The following is a 24662-nucleotide window of genomic DNA, read 5'->3' as shown; positions in this document are numbered from 1 at the left end:
CAGCTTGAGATGTGGAGACCATTCTGGGTTCTATGAGGGCAGAAAGAGTGAAGCAAAATTGGAAAAGTGGAGAAAAAAATCCTTTTCCAGGATCAACACTGCATCTCAAGAAAGTGATGTGATACTTGGAATCTTTTGAAGACAAAAAGGCATGAAGGGCAAAAGAAGACATAACATAACAGTATGGTAAGCTATAAAAACAGGTGGAAATAGAGAATACCCCCCCCAAAAAAATATTCTGGAGAAAAATGAGGGTAAATGGCTGAAATTGGACATTTGCAGATTAATCAGTCCTGGAGCACTACCACTTCTTGTTCAGAAGCTCTAGTTAAATGCAAAATGGCATTGTAAATCTCCATGGATTTTTAAAGAGAATTTTGGGAGCACAGGGGAAGCAACTGCTGAAAGAGAACCCTGCAAAATAACTCTGGTGCTGTTCACTTTGAGGGCTGTGCTCTTCATCCCACACAACAATGCCAGCCTGTCTTTCAGTCTGGGCTTTGCAGGGTGATCCACACCAGGAGGGCCTCTGAGCAGAGGACGCTGCCTCCTACTTAGATCATGGGTCCATCTAGCTCAGTATTGTCGACGTGACACTGGCTGGCAGCAGCTCTCCAGAGTTTCAGGCAAGATTCTCCCATCCCGGCCTGGAGGCGCCTGGCCCTGAAACTCGGCCCTTCGGCAAACAAGGGAGACGCTCTCCCTCTGAGCTACAGCCATTCCCGAGACTAGACTGCCCCGCCTTGGGCCAGAGGGCGGGCGTCCATTCCAATTTAGGATTCTATTATTCTGAAGCGCTTTGCACACTTCAGACCGAGAATACAGAGAAGCTAAACGATACGAATCGATTTCCCTTCCTTGCCTGCTTTTCATTCTGCCCTTGTCTACCCAGCTATGAAAGGAAGCCTCTAAGGATCCATTGTCCGGGATTGAGCTATTCCCGTCCCCCATCTTGCCGCCCCTCCTTTTACCTCATCTATTTTAACATAACCTTGCACTCTTCCTTTTCTGATGCCTCCCACCTTGTCCACCCTTGCGCCTTCCAGAATACAAACGGATCTAAAGTGCAGCCATCCCACTATGCTCCATAACGACCTGCCGCAAGCCATGACCGATTCAAACAAAGGAGTGAGCCCAACAAAGGAGTGAGCCTGGCCCTCACCCCCTGACCCCGAAAGACATAAGGACACAAACACGCAGTCTGCCCTTCCTCGCCAGCAACTGGAATCAGACGCGCCTTCAGAGCGTTTCTGGCTGCTGCAATGCTTGAACGCGGGCCGTCGGCAGCTACATTTTTCTTTTGCTTTCGAGCTAACCGTCTTCATGTACCCCTATTGCAAGACCCTCCCCTGCAGCAACCAGCACCTCAGGTCCGCCCCTCCTCAGGATCCAAGAGCCTGCGAATTGGGGCTTAGTGGATTCTGGGAGTTGTAGTCTCGTCGGCAAGGCTGATGTGCCGGCCTCTCCTCAAACTGCAACCTTCTGGGAAACTTGTGAGCGCGCAAACTGCTCTCCCATGAGCAAAGAAGCATTCAAATACAGGATAAACCAATGAAAAAACTGGAACAAATTGAAACACTAATACAGTTTCAACTCATTGTAAAACCGAGAGGCCCGGTTTGCAAAACATAGTTATTGAAAAGGGCAGGGTGATGAGAAAGGTCTTCATCTAGTACCAGGGGAAAAAAACATAAAAATGGTTCCTTTTGCATTTTTCTGTACCCTGAAAAAAATAGGCTTTTTTAGGCTTCCTTCTCCAAAATGCTAAAATTGTCATGTTGTTAAACCCCAAGAAACAAAACTATAGAACATGTTTTTAATATACAACTAGATTGTTTAGTGCAAATTTGAACTGTAACAGCAACTTGTGCCCAAACTGAGAAAAATGAGTCATGAGTATTAAGGCTAATTATTTCATATTTATATGTTTATTAAATTTATATCCCGTGATTCCCGCGTCTCCTCCCAGAAGGTGCCCAGGGCAGCAAACAAGCAATAAAACTCTAAAAACATCTTAAAAACAAAAGATCTGTAAAAACATCTTTTAAAAATAAATCTTTAAAACATCTTTTCAAAAACCCTAAAAACAATTCCAACACAGATGCAGACTGGGATACGGTCTCTACTGAAAAGGCTTGTTGAAAGAATAATAGTTTGCATTTTATATAGTGCTTTTTGTGCGTACTGTGTCGGTAGCTCAAATATACATCTTCTGCAGAAACCCTTTCTTGACTCTGCCCATGAACCATGCTGGCATCCTCTTGGACTTGGTGGTACCTTTAGAACATAAGAACATAAGAAGAGCCTGCTGGATCAGGCCAGTGGCCCATCTAGTCCAGCATCCTGTTCTCACAGTGGCCAACCAGGTGCCTGGGGGAAGCCCGCAAGCAGGACCCAAGTGCAAGAACACTCTCCCCTCCTGAGGCTTCCGGCAACTGGTTTTCAGAAGCATGCTGCCTCTGACTAGGGTGGCAGAGCACAGCCATCATGGCTAGTAGCCATTGATAGCCCTGTCCTCCATGAATTTGTCTAATCTTCTTTTAAAGCCATCCAAGCTGGTGGCCATTACTGCATCTTGTAGGAGCAAATTCCATAGTTTAACTATGCGCTGAGTAAAGAAGTACTTCCTTTTGTCTGTCCTGAATCTTCCAACATTCAGCTTCTTTGAATGTCCACGAGTTCTAGTGTTATGAGAGAGGGAGAAGAACTTTTCTCTATCCACTTTCTCAATGTCATGCATAATTTTATACACTTCTATCATGTCTCCTCTGACCCGCCTTTTCTCTAAACTAAAAAGCCCCAAATGCTGCAACCTTTCCTCGTAAGGGAGTCGCTCCATCCCCTTGATCATTCTGGTTGCCCTCTTCTGAACCTTTTCCAACTCTATAATATCCTTTTTGAGATGAGGCGACCAGAACTGTACACAGTATTCCAAATGCGGCCGCACCATAGATTTATACAACGGCATTATGATATCGACTGTTTTATTTTCAATACCTTTCCTAATTATCGCTAGCATGGAATTTGCCTTTTTCACAGCTGCCGCACACTGGGTCGACATTTTCATCGTGCTGTCCACTACAACCCCGAGGTCTCTCTCCTGGTCAGTCACCGCCAGTTCAGACCCCATGAGCGTATATGTGAAATTAAGATTTTTTGCTCCAATATGCATAATTTTACACTTTCTTGTTCTGTGGAATACATTATAGCTGAGGTTTTTTTGTCCTGGTTTTGAATAACTCCCAAGCATTCTGAAGAGGCTGACCTTAACTTTCCCTTCCAGCTTCCTTTTTACCAGTTTCCTCCTTTTTGAGAAGTTCCATCTTTTGAAATCATGTATGCTTACACATAAAAGAACTGAACAGCTCTGTTCCCAGTTGGCTCAATATCTTGGACCTGGTCCTGGGCTCCACTTAGGTTTAAGTCTGGGATCACCTCTCTCCTGTTTGGTTCCATGACCTACACAAGTCACTTCAGGGTATTAAGAAATTTTACCACTTATGACGGGGAAAGGCATTTAATAGGCTATGTGAAAGTAATTACTGTCATCCCATATTACAAATGTTTTTCTCATGGCTGTCTCTTTAATTCTCCATCTCAGGCTTGTGCTGATCTTCTAGAGCAGCCTTCACCAGCTTGGTGCTCTCCAGATGTTTTGGACTATAACTCCAATGGCTGGGCCTATGTCGTCCAAAACATCTGGGGGACACTATGAAAGCTGTCCTGGAGCAGTAGAGGATTCCAATTGTGCTCACATGACAAAAATGTTTTTTATTGTTGTATGGATTGCTAGGGACTTTTAGAAATATGTGTGCTTTAAGTGTTGTTGTATGGATTGCTAGGGACTTTTAAAAATATGTGTGCTTTAAGTGTTCTTTATTTGCTGCAATAAGAACATAAAATACTTAAAAACTCTGCTGGAACAGACCAAAAAGCCCTGTCTAAGACAAACCTGTTCTCACAGTAGCCAGGGCCAGCACCAGACTGCAGCGGGCCCTCAAAGGCAGTGGTGCACTGCGAAGGCAGTGGTGTGTGGCAGCACTACCACTGCCTGCCACCACAGGCATAAATAGGTCTGGCTGGGTCAGCATGCTGTGCGCACATGCCTACCATACCCAAGATGGCAAGCATATGTGGTGCGTGCTGATGTGGCAACACAGCGAGATGGGAAGTGGTGCAGCCAGCCCATGCCGTTGCCAGTGGGGTGATGTCTAGGAGGGTGGCTCCTGCTCTGCGATCTGTGCCAGCATCTGGTCACAGGGCTCATACTCCATGACCCAATGCTAGCACAGATCGCAGAGCAGGAGCTATATCCGCCCAGCCCCAGCAGCAGGGGCCCCTCTCAGGTGCAGGGGCTCTTGGCCACTGCCCAACTTGCCTCCCACTGGCACCAAGCTTGACAGTAGCCAGCTAGATGCCTCCAGGTAGACCAAAAGCAGAACAAGAGCACAACAGCACTCTCCCCAGGTGAGACCATGATGCATTAATATTGGAGGCAGCACACAGTCATCATGACAAGTAGCCAATGATTGCTTACTTCTCCATGAAAATATAGTATGGCCTCTTGAAAAAAATTAAGATAGGATATACATTTTTTAAAAATAAACACACACTTTGAGCCCAGCTGTAGTAAACAAAGGAATATATTTATTAAAGGCAGGGAAGAACAGGTGGGTTGGATAAGCAGACTACAAAGCGAATGGTGTACAGTCACACAATGAAGCAAAAGTCAAAAGTGTGTTCTAGTCCACATTTGCACTTTGAGTGTAAGGCAGAAGCTACCCACCAGCATGGCCTACCCCTTTCAGGCTAGGTCTCTCGTTTCACATGAAGGGGTGGGGAACCTGTGGCTGTCCAGACATCGTTGCACTCCAACTCCCATCAGCCCCAGCCAGCATGGCCAATGATGAGGGATGATGGGACTCGGGAGTTGTGGTCCAGCAACATCTGGAGGTCTGCAGGTTCCCCATCTGACAAAAAGGCACCCATGGAAGTCTGTTTCCCAGCTGAATGACCCATGGCCCTGACCATAAAATGCCTTTTCTTCCATTGTCACTAGGGTTGCCAGGTCCATGGCCTGAGACTGATCCTGTATCTTTTGGAGAAGAGAAGGTCAGCCAAGTGCAGGTGTTCTTGCAACTCTGTAATGGGAAAAACCACAAGGTGGAATTCTCTCTCCCCCTTCCACAACTTTTAAAGATACAAAAGACCTCTTGAAGGCCGGGCCTGGCAACCAAGAGGTCTTCTGTATCTTTAAAAGTTGTGCAGGGGGGAGGGAGAATTCCACCTTGTGGTTTTTCCCATTACAGGGTTGCCAGAACACTTGCACTTGGCTGACTTTCTCTTCTCCTAAAGATACAGGATCAGTCTCAGGCCAAGAACCTGGCAACCCTAATTGTCACCCTTCATAATCAAGCTGCTCCCAAACCAGTTCAATCTAGCTCCCCTCCTGCCAGAGCCGAACAAACACTTGAGAATTTCTTCATCACATTTATATTCCACCTTCCCTTTAGGGAACTCAAAATGATATCCACTGTTCTTCAACCCCCTCCATTTTATCCTCACAACAGCCCTGTGAGGTGGGCCAGGTTAAGAATGTGTGGCTGGCTCAAGGTCACCCAGAGAGCTTCATGGAGATTTGGACCCAGGCCTTCCCACCCCTAGTTCAACAACCTAACCACTACACCAGCCTTTCCCAACCAATGTGCCTCCAGATGTTGTTGGACCACAACTCCCATCAGCCTCAGCCAGCATTGCCAATGGTCAGGAAAGATGGGAGTTGTTGTTCAACAACATCTGGAGGAACACTGGTTGGGAAAGGCTGCACTACATTATACAGGCTGTCGCACTAGGTTGGCAGTGCAGTGCTCCAGGACTTTTAAATCAGCTGTTGAATTAGGAGATGAGGCAGCTGTGGCTTCTCCTGTTTTACTTGCACACAATCCTTTCAACCACCTCTCCACTCCACCTGCTGTAGCAAAGAGGACGCAATGCCTGGGGGAAGTGAGCAAAGGAAAGACAGGGAGGAAAACAGAAGACCAAGGTGCCAAGGCTCCCTATTCAACCGCAGTTTTAAAATCAAGAGGAAATCTCCCAGCTGTGCCCTGCCAAACTAACACAGATCTCCTAAGACAGGGTAGGGAACACTTTTTCAGACCAGGGGGCCACATTCCCTTCTGGGCAATCATCAGAGAGCCACATGCCAGTGGTGGGTGGGGCCAGAGGCAAAAATGGGTGGAGCAACAGATGTAAATTTTACCTTTGTACAGTAGGCTGGGTTCTACACACACTCATACACCCCACCTAGGCAAGCAAGAGGCACTGTCAGAGTTCAAGGACACCTTCCAGCCAGCCAAAAACATGAAAGAGTGTGAAGCAGGACCAGTGAGGGGTGTGGCCTGAGGAGAGTTCTGAGGGCCAGATAAGAGAGGCCTGGAGGGCCTCAGGTTCCCAACCCCATCCTAAGGGGGGGGGAACTGGAGCTCGTCAGAGAACCTGCCTTGCACGCAGGAGATCCCAAGCTGAACCCCTGGCATCTCCGGTTAAAAAAGTGATCAGGCTGCAGCTGATCTGGAAGACTTCTTCCACAGAGCCACTCTACCAGTCAGAGTAGAGAATACTGGGCTACTTAAGACAAATACTCTGCCTGAGATTAGGCTCTGTTCCTCTGCACGTGCGCCAGCAAAAGCATCAGCCATGCACTCTTACCTCCGCAGGCTACTTGGAGAGGCAGCAGCTCAGTAACAGAGCACGTGGTTGCAGAAGGCCCCCAAGTCTAATCCCTGGCCTTTCCAAGGAGAACTGGCAAAGATCTGTCTGAAACCCTGGGGAACTGGTGCCAATCAGAGGCCACTCTGAGACAGACGGACCCAGCGTCCTGACTCCGTTCAAGGCAGCCTCCTCTGCTCCTGTGACTGGCTGGGAGTTCACCATCTCAACCTCTTATTCACTTACAGATCACACAACCGGCAAAAATCACTGTCTGAGCAGTTGGCTCTTAACCAGAGTTTGGTCTGCTCCAGACCTCATGGGATGCCTCCATTAAGGTATCCAGAACCAAGGAAGAGTGTTCCTCTATCTTTAACAGGTGTCCCGTTCAGAGTGGGATCCACGAGGCTGAGACACAGGTGTAATTAATTCTTGTTTTATTAGAGTAATGGATACCTCAAAAGCAGTACGTTTCATAGAGAGCACTAAACTCACTAGAATTCCCTAGCTGCACTCTAGACATGCTCTGCAACGTATAAAGAAAGTTGACTCAGCAGCTCCTCCCCTGGAGCTGCAGGTTTAAGTAGGGAAAGTCCTTGATGTTAATCTCTGACTCCTTCTCAAGTCCTGCCTCTGACCAGTCCGTTTCTCGCAACGACGAGCGCGGGGTGACGGGGGGCGGGCGTCCAATGGTTCATCCGAAAGGACCTTGGCAACAGGCTCGATATCAGGGGGAGGTTGCTCTCTTGGTGCCTCCTGAGAACCGCTAGGCAGAGGGGGAGGGAGCGCACCCTCTGCAGCAACTTCCAACAGCTCGTCTTGGTCTGGGGGTGGGGCACGCTCTTCTTCAGAGAGAGCGCCATCCGTGGGAACTGACCCTGGCTCCAACTCACTCCCACATGTCCTATCCTGCGGAGACTCAACAACTCCTGGATCTACCGCTCCTTCCGACAGGTGGGGACCCTGAAACTCATGCCTCCCCCCTTCCTGGCCCCCGCGGAGGAGGTGAGGCCCAACAACAGGACAGAATAGGGGGATCTGGGCAGCAGCAACATTTCCCCATCCATAGAAGGCAAGCTGCATCTGGCCACCTCTATGCAACCATTAACAATACAGGAGCCCTGTTCTCCTTTGCATCTCACCAATCTAGCCTTCATCCATCATAAGGACTAGAATCATAGAGCTGGAAGGGACTGGGTAGATCTAATTCACCCCTGCAACATAGGATACATCCCTGACAGATGGCTGTCCAGTCCAGGGGGCCCATGCCCTGGGTCCTGGATCTCCCGCCTCCTTCCCCCTTAAAAAAATAATAATAGGGCAGCTGGTCAAAGCACAGTGCTAGTGAGACCCGTCTTAATTTGCGGGCAGCCCCATCCACATACTGCAAGAGTTCCCAAACTGTGGTCTGCAGACCACCAGCGGTCCGCAAGTTTCAGTCAGGTAGTCCGTGGCATGTCTGTGGATTGGAGATCGAAGACGGGAGATGGCACATCCGTCGCATTACATATTTTTAATTGTCTTTGTATTGCTTCTTTTGTTTCTTACACTGCATTTCATTGTATTGCAATTAGAATTCTATGGAATACAATACATAAGAAATAAAAGAAGCAAGAAAAACAGTTCCCTAGGGAGAGGGATCAGTTGTTAAAGGGGTCTCCTAATACCTCTCAGCACCCTCAACAAACTACAACTCCCAGGATTCTTTAGGGGAAGCCATGACTCTTTAATGTGGTATATTGGAAGTCAATGATTCATAGGGTCGCCGTAAGTCATAATCGACTTGAAGGCATATAACAAGAAGTGCTTTAAATGTATGGCAAGGACGTGGCCTTATAACCTGAATTGGTATATGGCAGCTTCACATGTGCATGTTTTGCGTGGGTACTTTCCCACAGTACAAACTACCATGGAACAGGCAGGATTCTTGTGAGCTCCCAATCATCACACACCAAAGCGACTTTTCTATCGATCGCTATGACTCAAACCCCTCCCCTCCCTAAGAAGTCCCCTGCTGGATCAAACCCACGGCCCCTCTAGACCAGCATCCCACCGTGGCCAATCAGGTACCCCCCAGGAAGCTCACAAGCAGGGCAGGAAGGCAATAGCCTTCTCTTGTAAGCTGTTTATAGTCACGACTGACGGAAATGGACTGCCTTCCGGTCGATCCCGACTTATGGCTAACCTACAAAGAGGGTTTTCATGGTAAGCAGTGTTCAGAGGGGGGTTACCATTGCCTCCCTCTGAGGTTAGTCCTCCCCAGCTGGCTAGGGCCTGCTCAGCTTGCCACAGCTGCACCAGCCAGCCCCTTCCTTGTCCGCAACTGCCAGCTGGGGGGCAACTGGGCTCCTTGGGACTACGTAGCTTGCCCACGGCTGCACAGGTGGCAGGGCACGTAACCCCTGAGCCAATCGCTGGGGGTGTGTGATCTTTAGCTGGCCCTTGACACCCAGGAGACACAAGCGGGGATTTGAACTCACAGACTCTGGCCTCCCAGCCAGGCTCTCCTCCCCACTGTGCTATACCCTTCACGAATTTGTCTAATCCGCCTTTAAAGCCATCTATGTTAGTGGCCATTGCTACATCTAGTGGTAGCGGAATCCATCACTTAACTATGTGCTGTGTGAAACCGTACTTAAGAACTCAAGAAAACCCCTGCTGGGTCAGGCCAAAGACCCTTCAAGTCCAGCATCCTATTCTTGCAGATGCCCCTGGGAAGCCCACAAGTAGGACCTGAGTGCAACAGGACTCTCTGCCCCTGTGATTCCCAGCAACTGGTATTCAGAGGCATGCTGCCTGTGGTCCTGAAGGTAATATACAGCCATCGTGACTAGTAGCCATTGACAGCCTATCCTCCATGAATTTGTCACTTTTCTGTCCTGAATCTTCCACCATTCAGCTTCACTTGATGACAGCTGATTCTGGTATTATGAGGGGGGAGATTTTTCCCTACCACGTTCTACATACCACATAATTTTATAACCTTCAATCCATGACTCCCCTTAATCACATTTTTCCTAAACTAAAAAGCTTCAGCTACTATGGGCTTTCCTCGAAGGGTAGCGATAATCACCTCCTGATCGTTTGGGTTGTCCTTTTCTGTACCCTTTCCAGCTCTACAATATCCTTGGAGATGTGGTGAGCAGAACTGCACACAGACCTGTACAGCCTGCCCAAACCTTGGGGAGATCTCAAGTGCACCATTCAGAGCCAAGGCAGATTTGCCTCGCAAATTAAGCTGTCTGGGTTTTAATGCCAAATATTAAATATGCAATGTCAATATCTGATGCCCAATCAAATCTGAAAGTTGTTACTTGAAAGCATTTCACAGATGACATGCGGAAGTATTAGTATTTGAAAGATGACATGCAATAGTCATATCTGACTATATCTGTTAGTTAACATGCAAAGTCTTTATGATTTTAATAAATTTGACAGCTGGCATGCAATGGTATTTACTATTCAAGCATATTTAAATAATGGACATGCAAAGTATTAGTTTTTAATCATTGACATGCAATAGTGTTTACTATTTGATCGTTGGAATGGAATGGTATGTAGTGTTTGATAATAGGCATGCAATAGTATTTACTATCTACCGATATTTTATAGCTGACATACAATGGTATTTAGTATCTGGCTATTTTAAAGTTGCTAGCTTATGACATTTTATGTTCGACACCCGATAAAAAACAAAACAGTGAAAGAGACTGCCTAACAAAAGTCTAAAGCACTCAATTTCAAAATGTGTTGAAAACGCTTATTTCAACTTTAGCGTCATTCACTCTGACCACCTTTGGACTGTGTTGTTGCCAAGTCTGTCCAGAAAGAGAACTGACTAGGCAGAGGCTAATGCTTTTTTGAATGAATGTCTGGCCATGTTCAAGGCATTCCTAAGGTTTTCCCTTCTGCGTGAACTCCTTCATTCTGACCTAGAGCCCCTTGGAGGGTAATCCACTTCCCAGATGCCAGCCACTCATACAGTTTATTTTCCTGTGCAGCTTCTCCGACATCACACAAGGCCTGATTCGTCAATAAAATATTTTCCACACACTGAGTCAGAGGATATCCTGGAAAGAGAAAGAGATTTAGGAGTAATTACTAACCGCGATCCTTGTTTTTAATATATATTTTTATCATTGTATTTGATTCTTGCTGTAAATCATTTCTGGCCTTTTGTTGTGGGAAGAGACACATCAATTCAATAAGCCTAACCCTTGTAACAAAAAGAGTATCTCACCTATATGCTGCCTTTGATGGTGAATTAGGCTCCTATTTGCACTAAACCTTTTCCCACATTCCAAGCAGGCATAGGGTTTCTCTCCTGTGTGGACACGCTGGTGGGTTACAAGGTGGGTTCGGTTAGCAAAGCACCTCCCACACTCTGTGCACTTATAGGGTTTCTCGCCCGTGTGGACACGCTGGTGTTTCACAAAGGCCGAACGATCCGCAAAAGCTTTCCCACACTCCAAGCACCTATGGGGCTTCTCGCCCGTGTGACGCCTGTGATGCCTTGTGAGGTGCGAAGGGGAACCAAAACATTTCCCACAGTCCAGACATCGATAGGGCTTCTCTCCTGTGTGGGTCCTCTGGTGTCTCACAAAGGTGGAGCGCTCAGAAAAGCATTTCCCACACTCTAAGCATTTACAGGGCTTCTCACCCGTGTGGACTCGCTGATGGCTGACAACATGGGACTGACGGGCAAAAGACTTCCCACACACCAAGCATTTATAAGGTTTCTCTCCTGTGTGGACTCTCCGGTGGCTCCCGAGGTGCTCCTGGCGTGCAAAGGTTTTCCCACACTCTGCACATTTATAGGGCCGCTCTCCCGTGTGGACTCTCTGGTGTTTTGCAAAGACCGAACGGTCAGCAAAACATTTCCCACACTCTGGACATTTATACGGTTTCTCTCCCGTGTGGACTCTCTGATGTTTCAGAAGATGAGACTGTTGAACAAAACTCTTCCCACACTCCAAGCACTTATGAGATCTTTCCACCGCATGTATTCTCTTGTGACTCACAAGGGCTGATGGGTCAGCAAAACATTTCTCACACTCCAAACACTTATAGGGCTTCTCTCCTGTGTGGTACCTCCGGTGGATCACAAGTTGCGACTGGCATGCAAAATGTTTTCCACATTCCAAACATTTATAAGGTGTCTCCCCTGCGTAGATTCCCTGGTGTCTGGCAAGGTGTGCTTTGCGGCCAAAGTATTTATCGCAAACCAAGCATTTATAGGGTTTTTCTCCGGTGTGGACAATCTGGTGGCTCATAAGGTGTGAATGGCAACCAAAACATTTACCACATTCCAGACATTTATAAGGTTTCTCCCCCGTGTGAATTCTCAGGTGTCTGGTAAGATTTGGCTTCTGAGTGAAACGTTTCCCGCAGACAGTGCACAAGTGTTTTTTCCGAGGATTATCTGCAGGGAATAAAGGACAAGCAGAGAGAGAAACTGTTTGAGAAGGAGCCTCAGAAAGTATTCAGATAGGCAAAGATTGAAAATCAAGCACTAACATTCAGAAAAACTGAAATACTTTCTGCTGGCATGCTTCTTTTCTATGTGTGGAGGGAGCAGCCAGTCATGTGACCTCTCCCCCCCCCACTAGCATTCCAAAGTGGTAGAGTCTTAGGAGGCCTGTGCTGTAAGATTCTTCTGCTTTTGCAGATCATCATTTTTCATAGGAAAAAGAGCTGCTGCTTTTCCCTTAAGGAAGTCTTCACCCCTCCAGTTTTCAGGAACATTTCCTAGATTTTATTGTAGGAATATTATTATTATATTTTCACTGATTTGTCACTTTCCACAAAAATGTCTCCAAGTGACTTACAGATCCATAGATAAAATTATAGTAAGTGAGCAGTATGGAATAATTTAAACATAATCTTTTAAATTATATTTAAATTATGGAGAAGGGTGGTAGCTCAGTGGCAGAGAATCTACCTTGCATGCAGAAGGTTCCAGGTTCAGTCCCTGGCATCTCCAGGTAGGGCTGAGAAGGACTCCTGCCTGGAGAGCTGCTACCAGTCAGTGTAGACAATACTGAGCTAGATGGACCAATTGTTTAATTCTGTATAAGGCAGATTCAGATGTTCTTAAGCACACGTTCAGTGCTGCCTTCATTGGATACCATTCACCTTGTTTTCTGCTGCCAGAGAGAATAGGACTAGATCTTATGGTCTTAAATTACAGGAGGACAGATTTCATTTGAACATTAGGAGATAGCAAGAGCAATTCAACAATGGAACCAGCTACCCAGAAGGGTGAAGGGTTGCCCTTACTCGAGATCTCCAAGCACAGAGAGGCTGGTCAGCCATGTCTTGGGGATGCTCTAGATTTCCTGCATCAAGCAGGAGTTTAGACTAGACTGTGCACACACACACACACCCAAACTCTACAGTTATGATTCTAACCTGCAGATGGCCAACACTTGTTTATCACAGATTATCACCTTTTACCAACTCAGACAAATGCTCCAAAATGGGAACACAACTGTGAGGTTGTACGTCAATATTTTCTGTTCTAATTTGTTTTATTGCAGCTGTAAACTTTTTGTAAACTGCCTTCAGAAACTGCTGAAGGGTGGGGTATACAAAGTAAAACAGCAGACAACAATCATGACCATTTGCAATCTGGGGTTCCTTAAAAGCTGGATGGGGCTGATGGGAGTTGTAGTCCAAAACACCTGGAGGGCACCAGGTTGGCAAAGGCTGCAGTAGTACAATGTCTGAACTGCCCACCCATCTTCAGGAGGTGCAACTAATCTCCTCTGGATCTATCAGTCACTGGATCTATTGGGCACGATATCCCAGGACATACTCCAAAATTTATTTATTTATTTATTTATTTATTATTTCAATTTATATACCGCCCTTAGCAAAATAGCTCTCAGGGCGGTGAACAAACAAGATAAAATACAATATATCATAATAAAAATACAAAAACAGGACATTATGCAGCCACCTTGCTGAAACTATGCAGGTTTGGGCTTGTGCAGTGCCTGGATGAGAGACTGCAGGGGAACCACAAAGGCAGCGCCTTGAGTTCTGTAATGGAAGAGAGGCAGGATACAAAGGCACTTAATTAATTAATTATGAGCTACAGCTAATCAAAATGTGTGGCCTGGAAATCCAAGTGAAAAAGCCACTCAAAGGATGGGGAGAAGGAAGGCGGAATTTCCAAAGTTGCAGGAAGACACAGAAACATCTGCAACAAGAACACAGTGTTCCAGCTGGGTAACTGTGCCTAGGGATGGAATAATGTCAAGATTATCCGCATGGATTTTTTCCTGACTTCCATCTCGTTCCTTGATCTAGACAAGAAGCAAGATTTTTTTTACCAGTTCCGCTAAAAATGCAAACATTTTTCACATACTATATATATTATTATATATATAATATTGTACACATATTATACATAAATATACTCCAGGTTTCCTAAACTAGCACACAGATACATATAACAATGCTTATGTTGGACTATGACCTGGAAAACCAGGGTTCAAATCCCCACTCAGTCATGAAGCTCACTGGGTGACCTCAGGCCAGTCACTGCCACTCAGTCTAACATACCTCACGGGTTACTGTGAGGATCAATTGAAGAGAGGAGAACAACGTATGCCACCTTGAGTTCCTTGGAGGAAAGGTGGGATATAAAAGTAATAAATAAATAAATAACTGTATAAAAACACTGATGTGTTAATACCTATACAATTACATTGCAGAGATATAGTACTGCATGTGGCTTAACTCTTTTATGCCTAAGGTATACATAATTTTTTCTTGTGCAGTTTTGTACATAACGTGACTTCAGGTTGTATCCAATGCTGGTCCTACTCAGAGTAGATCCATTGAAATCAATGGATATGTCTACTTAGGTCCATTAATTTCAATGGGTCTACTCTGAATAGGACTAACACTGAATACAAGCCAAGGACATGAGCAAGTGCTTGATGTAAGAAGCAGTTTAGTGCAGGGACAGGTCAATTGGGTCAGAACCGCACATTTCCATGTATAAATCTGTTTAAAGTGGATTCCTCCTCCTCCATCCAAAACTGGTCTCATCCTTTTGAACAAATGTAGCAAGGTGAAAGAGGAATCATAGAATAGTAGAGTTGGAAGGGGCCTATGAGGCCATCGAGTCCAACCCCCTGCTTAATGCAGGAATTCAACCTTACTAAGTGTTTTAAACTGTTTTTAATAATGTATTTTATATTGTTAGGACCTGCCCTGGGACCTATTGGTGAAGGGTGGTAATTAATTAATTAATTAAGTCTTCCCAGAAATTAGTGGTATCAGCTAATTCCAGCAATCCCTCCACGCCCCCACTGTCATTTACCCAGTGGCTTTCACCTGAGCTGGTGTCAAAGATCTTCCTTTCATCGAAGTCCTGAGAATCTGGCACACAGGGCTCCTCTCCTTGTTCCAGACGGCAGACGAGGCCAGGCTTAGGAGCTGGATATCCTTCTCAGAAAAAGAAGAGGAAACATGGGGATGAATTTTGTGTTTTGGAAGAATGTTAAGAGCAGCCTCCAGCATCAGGCCAAGAATGCCACTAGGCCATCACCCAATTTCCAACAGGGGCCAACCAGTTTGCTTCCAGGAAACCCACAAGCAAGGCGTGAAGGCAACAGACTTCCCCTGCTGCTTGTTTCAAGCACTTGTCATTCACAGGTACACTGCCTTGGAACAGGGAGGCTCCATTCAATTATATTATTACATTAGATTTTGGCTCTTGTTTATTTGCTTGTTAAATTTGTATCCTGCCTGTAGGAAGCTGCCTTATATCATTGGTCCATCTGGCTCAGTAGTGTCTGCACTGGTTGGCAGTGGCTTTCTACGATTTCAAGCAGGAGTGTTTTCCCAGGAGTCTTTTACCTGGAGATGTCAGGGATTGCACCCGGGACCTTCTGCATGCAAAGCAGATGTTCTACCAATGAGCTACGGGCCTTCCACCAAATGGCGCTCAAGGTGGCAAACAACAATACAAATACAATGAAGCAGCAATAAAAAAAAAAAACTTAAAACATAACATCAAAACAAGGCAGGTAAAATTCCACTAAAATCAATAAAAACAGCCAGTGAAACCCAATTACATGTTTGCCTAAAATAAGAAAGTATTTGCCGCCGCCGGCTGCAAGATCATCAGAGACAGGACTAGTCAGGCTTTCCTTGGCGAGTTTTAGAGCAGGGCCAGCCTCAGGGGTAGACCTTGTTGGGCAACTGCCAAGGCCCACACCCTTGCACAGCCACTCTCTGGAGACTTCTGTTCCTCTTTGCTGCTGCCGTCTGTGTTCACCTGCCATCCTCAAGTGTGCAAAGAGAGACAAGAGAGAGGAGATGCAGCAGCAGCATCCTACACCTGCCTTGTGTCCTCATAAGAACATAAGAAGAGCCTGCTGGATCAGGCCAGTGGCCCATCTAGTCCAGCATCCTGTTCTCACAGTGGCCAACCAGGTGCCTGGGGGAAGCCCGCAAGCAGGACCCGAGTGCAAGAACACTCTCCCCTCCTGAGGCTTCCGGCAACTGGTTTTCAGAAGCATGCTGCCTCTGACTAGGGTGGCAGAGCACAGCCATCATGGCTAGTAGCCATTGATAGCCCTGTCCTCCATGAATTTGTCTAATCTTCTTTTAAAGCCGTCCAAGCTGGTGGCCATTACTCCTCCCTCTGGATGGTGGTATGGATTGGGCCCAGCAGGAGAACGCAAGCAAGTAGACAGTGGCACCCTGGCGGAGGAGGAGGAAGGAAACCCAAAACGTGGAGATAGCACTGATCCAGAGCTTGGGAGCAGCCACCAAGAAGGCCATGCTATCTGGGCCTATGGAAATTGTAGTCCAAAACACCTGGAGGGCACTGTTGGCAAAGGTCGGCTCAGGCAAATATGTCAAGTCCTGTATACAAACACATCTCTTCCTCAAGCATTGAACTGAGGACGAACTGGGACTGTGCTCACACACCATGTACCAACATGACCTGGTGCCCTCCAGATGTTTGGGACTACAACTACTGTGAAAGTCTCCCCACATCTACCAAATGAAGCAAGTTCCTTACCCAATGAGGCCACATTCCCAAAATTCTCTATCATGACTTCCTTGTACAAAGCTCGTTGGTTGGGGTCCAGCAGAGCCCACTGCTCCTTCGTGAAATACACAGCCACATCCTCAAAGGTCACCAGGCTCTGCAAGAACACAAAGAATCTTTGCTCAGTCTTAAGCACCCGGCACAAAAACCTTCTCACTGGCTCTAGAATAGGGATGGGGAGCCCGTAGCCAGATATTTTGGGACTCCAACTCCCATCATCCCTAGACAACATGGTCAGAGCTGATGGGAGTTGTAGTCTCAACAATATCAGGAAGGCCACAGAAAGTCAGCTTCCCCAAAGAGAACTCCTTCCTGTGTTGGTTTGAGCAGATGCTTCAGCAAAAAAGGTGCCATGTGCATCACTGAAACACTGGGAGTACAATTCAATGAGATTTGTTGAGCGTGCATGCACGCACGTGCACAAACCCCAAGAAAATGAACAGGCGCTCCACAAGGGCACAGTGGTGCTTTTGTACAGCTTCCTTTCTTTTCCATGGGCTTTACACAGAGCGTCTGTCTGGACCATGCCTAAGGTACTTTGTGGGTTTGGTACACCTAAAGACATTGCGATTGCAAAGTGGATTCGTTTCCAGTAACTCTAAAATATATTTGAAGCCAGAAAACTTTCCAAGAGATGGTTTTGTTTTAAATCAGAGAGTCAGACCATTGGTCCATCCAGCTCATTATTGTTTCGTCCAACTGGCTGGATGTGGCCTTCCAGAGTTTCAGGAAAAGATATTTCCCAGTCGCAACCTGGGACCCATCTGCAAGCAAAGCAGATGATCCACCACTCAGATCTCTTTGCACCTCCCTCATCTCAACTGCAGTTTAATCGCCTTGGTCTTCAACTGGTGAGTCAGGTTGGTGAGTTACTATTGAGTTATGGACCAATCTAAGGTGGGTCACAACAGCAGCTCTATCACTGTACAAGTAGATGTTTGGGTTAAAAGGAAGGCCCTGGGTGTGAAGAAACTGCTGGTTCAACGTATCCTTCTAACAGCCGAATTACGGCACCTGTACATGTACCAGTGTGAAAACAGGATTCTTTTGAGACTATAAGAATCCTCAAAACGTGGGTAGAGCAGTGAATCCTCTGCGGGTTTTAGTCCAAACTTTCAGCGAGCTGTTTAGGGTGCCAAGTTTGGACTAAAATCTGGAGAGGATTCACTGCTCCATTGACATGGGAGCCACTGGGTGACCCTCTTTTTTAAAGAAAATGTATTGGCTGATGCTTGGACTTCAAAGATGGTTCAGAAGTAAATTGGTTTTCACTCATGCAGCTATCCCGCCTGCCTCGTGTTAAGTCTTTACCTGGAGGGGGGAAGATGTATTAAGAACTTAAGAAGAGCCCTGTGCTGGATCAGGCCAATGGCCTATCTAGTCCAGCTTCCTGTTCTCACAGTGGCCAACCAGATCCCCCTGTGGGAAGCTCACAAGCAGAACATGAGAGCAATAATTGAAGGTACTGAAATTTATGTCACAGGAGCAGATAGGCCATATTATACCACACACTAGTCTTGTTTATTTTTTTATTTATTTATAGCATTCATGTCCCATCCTTTACCACAAGGTTACATCACAGGTGACAACAGAATACAGAATACCAAAAAAAAAAAGCATTTAGAAATGCTGATGATTAAGTGGTATACAAATGTTTTAAATAAAATTAATGAAAAACAGGTAATATAGTTTAATAAAAAGGTTTTCTGGTATCACGACTGCACAAAGCCACCTTGACTTAATCATGCAATGTAGTATTCTTCTGTAAAAAGTTATATCCGCTTTCACACAGTTCAGCAAAAATTTCAACAATAATGAAGGGTTAACAAGGAATTCCATGCCCACATGCATATACCCACAGCTCATTTTATCATATTGCTTTACAGCTGTAGTGGCACATAGATGCTATGCTGGGAAAAGGGGGAGGTGATCACAGAGGACTAGAAGGCTGCTACCTCTTTTGTGCTATCTGTATACATGGAGATTTGCAAGCCGGAAGGATACCCAAACTGCCTTAGCCAGCCACAGCAGCTACTAACATATATTCCTCTCAGACTGATAGCTGGCTAAGCGACTCTGTGAATCACACCTCTGAATCTCACATCTGCCATGAAATTGCAAAATGGCCTGCAGTGAGATAGAGGATTCTTGAGTCAGAAAATAACTGCATGCACGGGCAGCCCAAGAAACACATCCTTATGATGAGCCCACAGCAGTAGTGCTCCTCTGGTCCAAATATGCTGCACTGCCATCCTCTCTCTCAAAGGACTCCTTTACAGAAGCCACAGTACAACCTGGTCTCTTCCAGTCCATCAGAGTAAAAGACTGTTGGAGCAAGCTGGCCCCTTTAACTGAAGAGGTACCTTACAAGTAAAGACAGAACTTTTAACGAAGACAAAACTACTGCTCTTATATACAGCTCAATCGAAGGAGGACACTTGCTGAAGCAACATCAATGTGCAGCTCTTACAGTGTTCAGCCTGAGTCCTGGCTTCGGATGAAGTTAGCGCTTGCAACATAACAATACGGATAGATGCGTGTGGGATGCTTTCCATAGAGATATGAACACAGTTTGAGGGAGCCCCATCTGCGCATACGTACAGGCCCTTTTCAGACTGAAGTCGATTGGGCCTCACCCAGGTGTCTGACACGTATATCAGCAGCCTGGGGACAAAGCTAGCCAGAAGTGTTCTAGAAAGCTCCTTCATGGACTCGTACCTTTGAGTACCAAATGACTGAGCAGAGCTACAGTTGGATTCCACAATGTCTAATTATGAAATCTAATTATCAGCCAGTGTGGTGTAATAGTTAGGGTATCAAACTAGGCCCTGGGAGACCAGGGTTTGAATCCCCACTCAGCCATGAAGCTAACTGGGTGACCTTGGGCCAGTCACTGCCTCTCAGCCTAGCCCACCTCACAGGGTTATTGTGAGGACCAAATGGGGAGGGGAGAACCAAGTAGGCCACCTTGACTTCCTTGGAGGAAAGGTGGGATATAAATGTAATAAATAAATTTGATGGCACCACTATCATAGCCTAGGCTGTTAAGCCTATCAGATGTGTGAAACAGTAGGAGCAAAGAGGATACATTTCTTACACCTGTTTTGCCTCAAAAGAAAGAAACGGCCCTCAGGATTTTCCCACCTGGCCCCAAACATGGCCTCTGATCTCAGGATTTCCTTGATATCAACTCCTCTCTCACATGTGGGCTAACAGAGGATTTTGCCAAGACTTCTGTTTCCATTCATAGCAAGATGAAAGAGGTTAAACCCTTTTTGTCAGGAGTCAGTCAACTGGCAGAGTCAATATAACTGGCCTTCCAGCTCTTATTCAAAATTCAAAAAATGTTTCACAATACACATTAACTGCAGGCCAAGGCAATAAGAGCTTGTGACATTTGGCAAGCACATTCCCTACAGCAATTGCATTACAATTAGGCTTCTGTTTCACAGATAATATTTCCTGATAAGCTGTCAAAACCCAGAGTACTCTTGACGAAGCATTTTTTTTAATCAAAAATAAGATTTAAAATCAGCAAGTCATTAGAGTAACGCAAGAACTGGCTCACTGGATCAAACCAAAGCTTCACCTGCATTGTCAGCCACCCTGGAAACTCATTTGAAAGACAAAGCAAAAAATCACTACAGCAAATATAGGGTTTTATTCTTCAAAGCGCTAAGGCAGTTGTTCTGTGAGCACGAGCATTCCTGCTTGCCTGACGGAACAATCTTCCCTCCTCTCTCAGCTCTGTTCTGGGGGCCCTCTTGACTCTCCAGAGCAGTTTTGGGAATGGGGAAGGAAAGGAGGGGGACTTCCATTGCACTAGTGGTAATCCTTGCATTGGCTTCTGCTAGCACAGTAAGTTAGATGAATACAGCCCATAGTTTGACATGTTTAATATATGCTTTGGCCCTCTCCATCCTCCAGAGACAGAACATAGGAAGCAACCTTATAACAAGCCAGGCCAGTGGGTCCATGTAGCTAAATTATGTCTACACTGACTGGTAGCAACTCTCCAGGGTTTCAGGCAGGGATTCTTTCCCAACCCTACCTGTAGATGCAGGGGATTGTAAGCACTGCAAGCAGAACATGGTTTCAATAGACATGGCACTTTACAACAGGGCTAGGGAACCTATGGGCCTCCAGAAGTTGTTGGACTACAAGTCTGCTTCCTCACTCCTAACTGAGCAGAGGAAGCTGCCTTAGCTGATCTAAAGGGTATACAAGTGAGCCAGCTCTCAGAGCGAGTGAACAGAGACAGCTAACAGGATTTTCGCAGCAGAGGTGTAGTGAGGAAGAGGAGTAGTGGAGAAGACAAAGGCATAGAGGTGAGCAACATGGAATAACCCCAGGAGGCTGTCTGTTCTAAGTCACAAATACTTGAAAGGCTGTCATACAAAGGAGGGCCAGGATCTCTTCTTGAGCATCCCAGAGTGCAGGACACAGAATAATGGGCTGAAGTTACAGGAAGCCAAATTTTGGCTGAATATCAGGAAAAACTTCCTAACTGTTAGAGTGGTATGACAATGGAACCGATTACCTAGGGAGGTGGTGGGCTGTCCAATTCTGGAGGCATTCAAGAGGCAGCTGTCTGGTATTATTTAAGTTGGATTCCTGCATTGAGCAGGGTTTGGACTCAATTGCCTTACAGACCTTCCAGTTTTACTGTTCTATAATTCTATGATTCCTATCATCTCTGAACACTGACCATACTGGTTGGGCATGGATAGGAATTGCTGTCCAACAACACCTGGAAGGCCACAGGTTCCACATCACTACTTTACAGTGACAAAGAAGAGTGCTGCCCCTCTGCCCCACAATCATTTAAATTTGAAACGACAGAGAGGAGAAGCAAGGATAGGGAAAGGCACAGGTAGCAAGAGATGCACATCAGGAAGACAAGTGACACATTATTCATTCTTTCTATGATTTTTGTCAGCAACAAGATGTTAGACACATGGGAGATTTGCATGTTCTGCTTAGAAAAAGACTGCACACACACCACACATTTAATACACACCCTCTCACAAGAATCCTGGAAACTGTAGTTTATCCCTCACAGAGCTACAATTCCCAGCACCCTTGACAAACTATAGTTCCCAAGATTCTTTGGGTGGAGGGGATGTCCTTTAAATGTAGGGTGTGCATGCCGCCAAAATCTTAAAAATTCATGCCTTCAGTGTTTGTTTTTACACCACTACGACAGAGATTTTTATGATGTTGCAGAGATTTTTTTTATGATGCTGTTGTCAGCAGGCAAAGATATGAAGCAGTCAACAAAGTGGGCGCTATTCCAGAGAAGCTCATAGTTACACCTTAGTCTTTAAGATGCCACAAGACTCTTTCTAAGTTATGATCAGAGGGTAGTGGTGTGAAACTTGCACGGTAAATATAATGAGGAAACATGCCGTCGAGCAGGGCTTTTATAGCACTGCAGCACCAGGACCGGCTACACCAGTCCTTTTTTTTATGATGCAGCAAAGAGCCAAGGACACAAGCTGTGTTTCAGAGGGTGGATCTGTGACTTCAGCACGCAAAATCATGAGGATTGATGTCTCAGATCCAGATCCTGCATCACCAAAGGCCTGGATCCGTGGCTTAAAAACAAATAAATGAATCATGCAATGAGAGTACACATATGCAACATACCTAAAACGGTTGCTTTTGTTTGGTTTTCATTTTAAAAAACTAGGAAAGAAGCTCTTTCAAGAACTACGTGGATCTGACTTTTATCTTTCTCTCTTTCCCCCCTACCTCCGCCATTTTAAGAGGTTATATTTGATCCTTCCTCTGGTTTTTCTTTTTCTCCCCCCCCACCTCTTCCCAAATACACAAGGGGATCCAAAGGGAAGCCACTTCCTTCCCCCCTGCAAAAAAAAGGGGTGGGGAGGGACCTCAAGCAGACAAAAGAGACAACCCAATTTTTCCAAGTTGCGCGAAACATTCTTTTCAAAGCTCCTCATCCACCCCCAGTCGCTGCTAATGCACTTTCTCTCTTTACCTGCATTTGCGAAAGGTGGGAGTCACAGGCTCCTCCGGACAGTTTCTCGCACTTGCAACTCACTCGCTACCACCACCGCCACCCCTTCTGTCCCGGGGATGCTGTGCTCATGCGCTTCCCACACCCATTTTTCCAGCTCAGCCAATCGCTCGGCTCCTTCACACCCAAGCTCTCCCATCTCAACCAATCAAGTGTCGGGATATTCAAGCTTCAAACAAGGGGAAATAAAGTAAAAACCCAGTAGCTGATGGGAATTTGAGTCCTTGTTTTTCCCTTTCTGCACACAACCGGTCCCGTAAGCAGCTTCTCACTCTCTAAAAGTCTTGGCATGATTAATTAGTTTCACACCGTTTTTCTGTCTATGGACTCACAAAGCTGTTTACAGAATTAAAAACATTAACACGTTTTATAAAAAAAAACACATAACATCAAAAATAAAAAAGATAATAAAAACTAGCATTTTAAAATAGCAGCAGATGAAAAGCAGATCTAGAATAGGGATACTTCACTGTCCCTGCAAAATCACCGTCTCTATTTTGCCCTTTTGGGAGATGTCGTAAATGTCTTTTAAGCGAATTGAAATGAATGAAATGGACTGCCTTCGAGTATGGGAGACCCTACGAATAGGATTTTCATGGTAAGCGGTATTCGGAGGGGCTTTACCATTGCCTCCCTCTGAGGCTAAGAGGCTAAGTGACTGGCCCAAGGTCACCGAGTGAGCTTCATGGCTGTGTGGGGATTCGAACCCTGGTCTCACAGATCCTAGGTCAACACCTTAACCACTATACCACACTGGCTCTCTTTAAGCAAATGAACTGGCATGAATACACCTGCACCCGAAATTTTCACTATTGAGCAAATGGAGACTTACCATGAAGCATACTTCAGCTAGTAGAGAAGGTAGCATTTCCTGCTTGGAACCTCCACTGTTCTTACGTCCTTTTTTCTCTTTTAATAAAGTTAAGATAACTTTCAGAGAAGATTTGTTTTACCACTAGCCATCAGCAGTCATGATGGCTGAATGGAACCTCCATGTTCAAAAGCAGTATACCTCTGGCTGTTAGATGCTGGAAACAGGAGAAACCCTAATTCAGGGCTGCAGAATTTTACTCAGATCAGAACAGACCAGATTATTTCAGCCTCCAGCAGAGTGTGGAAGATCCCCTTTTCTTTAAAGGTTGCTGTTATGTAGTTATGAAATTCCCCACAATGGCTGTGTAACATATTCAGGCCCCAGAAAGTGAGATAACTGTAATTCATTGTATCCCACCCAATGCACAAACCGAAGGCCATTTTCTTTAGGAGTTTGTAGGATAATAGATGTTTTGGTGTTTCGCAATGTTTCCTTCAGTCAGCAGCATCGCAGTAAAGGCACAAAGCATTATAATGGCATACAAACCACAGCATGATGGGCCTTTGATCTAATGCAGCAGGGCTTTTCTTATGCTCTTACCACTTCTAGTTTGTCCAGAGCAGGGTGGCAAACCTTTTTGGCTCCACAGGCCAGATCCTCATCAGAATGGCCACGTGGAGCCTAATTTGACAGGTGGGCATGGCCAACACATGTCAATCACATGGAATCATTATTTCATAACGTGACTGACAGGGGGCAGCCCTACCCACTTGTCAAAATCTGTTGAGTGGGCATTTCCCAAGTGCCAGCAACAAGCATTGGCTTCCTACTCTTCCTCCCATCACCAGCAGTGGCAGCAGCGAAGGGATGAAGGAAATATATTTATTTATTTGTTTGTTTGTTTATTTAATTTGTATCCCGCCCTTCCTCCCAGCAGGAGCCCAGGGCGGCAAACAAAGCACCAAAAAACTTTAAAACTTCATAAAAACAGATCTTAAAATACATTAATACAAAACAGCATT

General features: G+C 45.7%; 1 protein-coding gene across 1 annotated transcript in view; it reads right to left on the bottom strand.

Moving 5' to 3' along the window:
* LOC133378857 (zinc finger protein 91-like) overlaps positions 1 to 22941 on the bottom strand; it is a 32468-nt gene extending 9527 nt beyond the window's left edge. Inside the window, exons 1-6 of the mRNA XM_061613470.1 lie at positions 22788 to 22941; positions 16757 to 16883; positions 15058 to 15168; positions 10949 to 12130; positions 10592 to 10778; positions 7347 to 7474 (exon numbers count right to left, since the gene is read on the bottom strand). Of these exons, the coding sequence (XP_061469454.1) occupies positions 7347 to 7474; positions 10592 to 10778; positions 10949 to 12130; positions 15058 to 15168; positions 16757 to 16883; positions 22788 to 22793 (1741 nt within the window). The 5' untranslated portion in view covers positions 22794 to 22941. The remainder of the gene's footprint in view (positions 1 to 7346; positions 7475 to 10591; positions 10779 to 10948; positions 12131 to 15057; positions 15169 to 16756; positions 16884 to 22787) is intronic.
* Positions 22942 to 24662: the final 1721 nt, after the last annotated feature.

This window comes from Rhineura floridana, chromosome 3, assembly GCF_030035675.1.
Source record: "Rhineura floridana isolate rRhiFlo1 chromosome 3, rRhiFlo1.hap2, whole genome shotgun sequence".
In the NCBI taxonomy this organism is placed as follows: domain Eukaryota; kingdom Metazoa; phylum Chordata; class Lepidosauria; order Squamata; family Rhineuridae; genus Rhineura; species Rhineura floridana.
The sequence above is the reverse complement of the archived record's forward strand: the minus strand, read 5'-3'. Positions and strand labels throughout refer to the sequence as shown.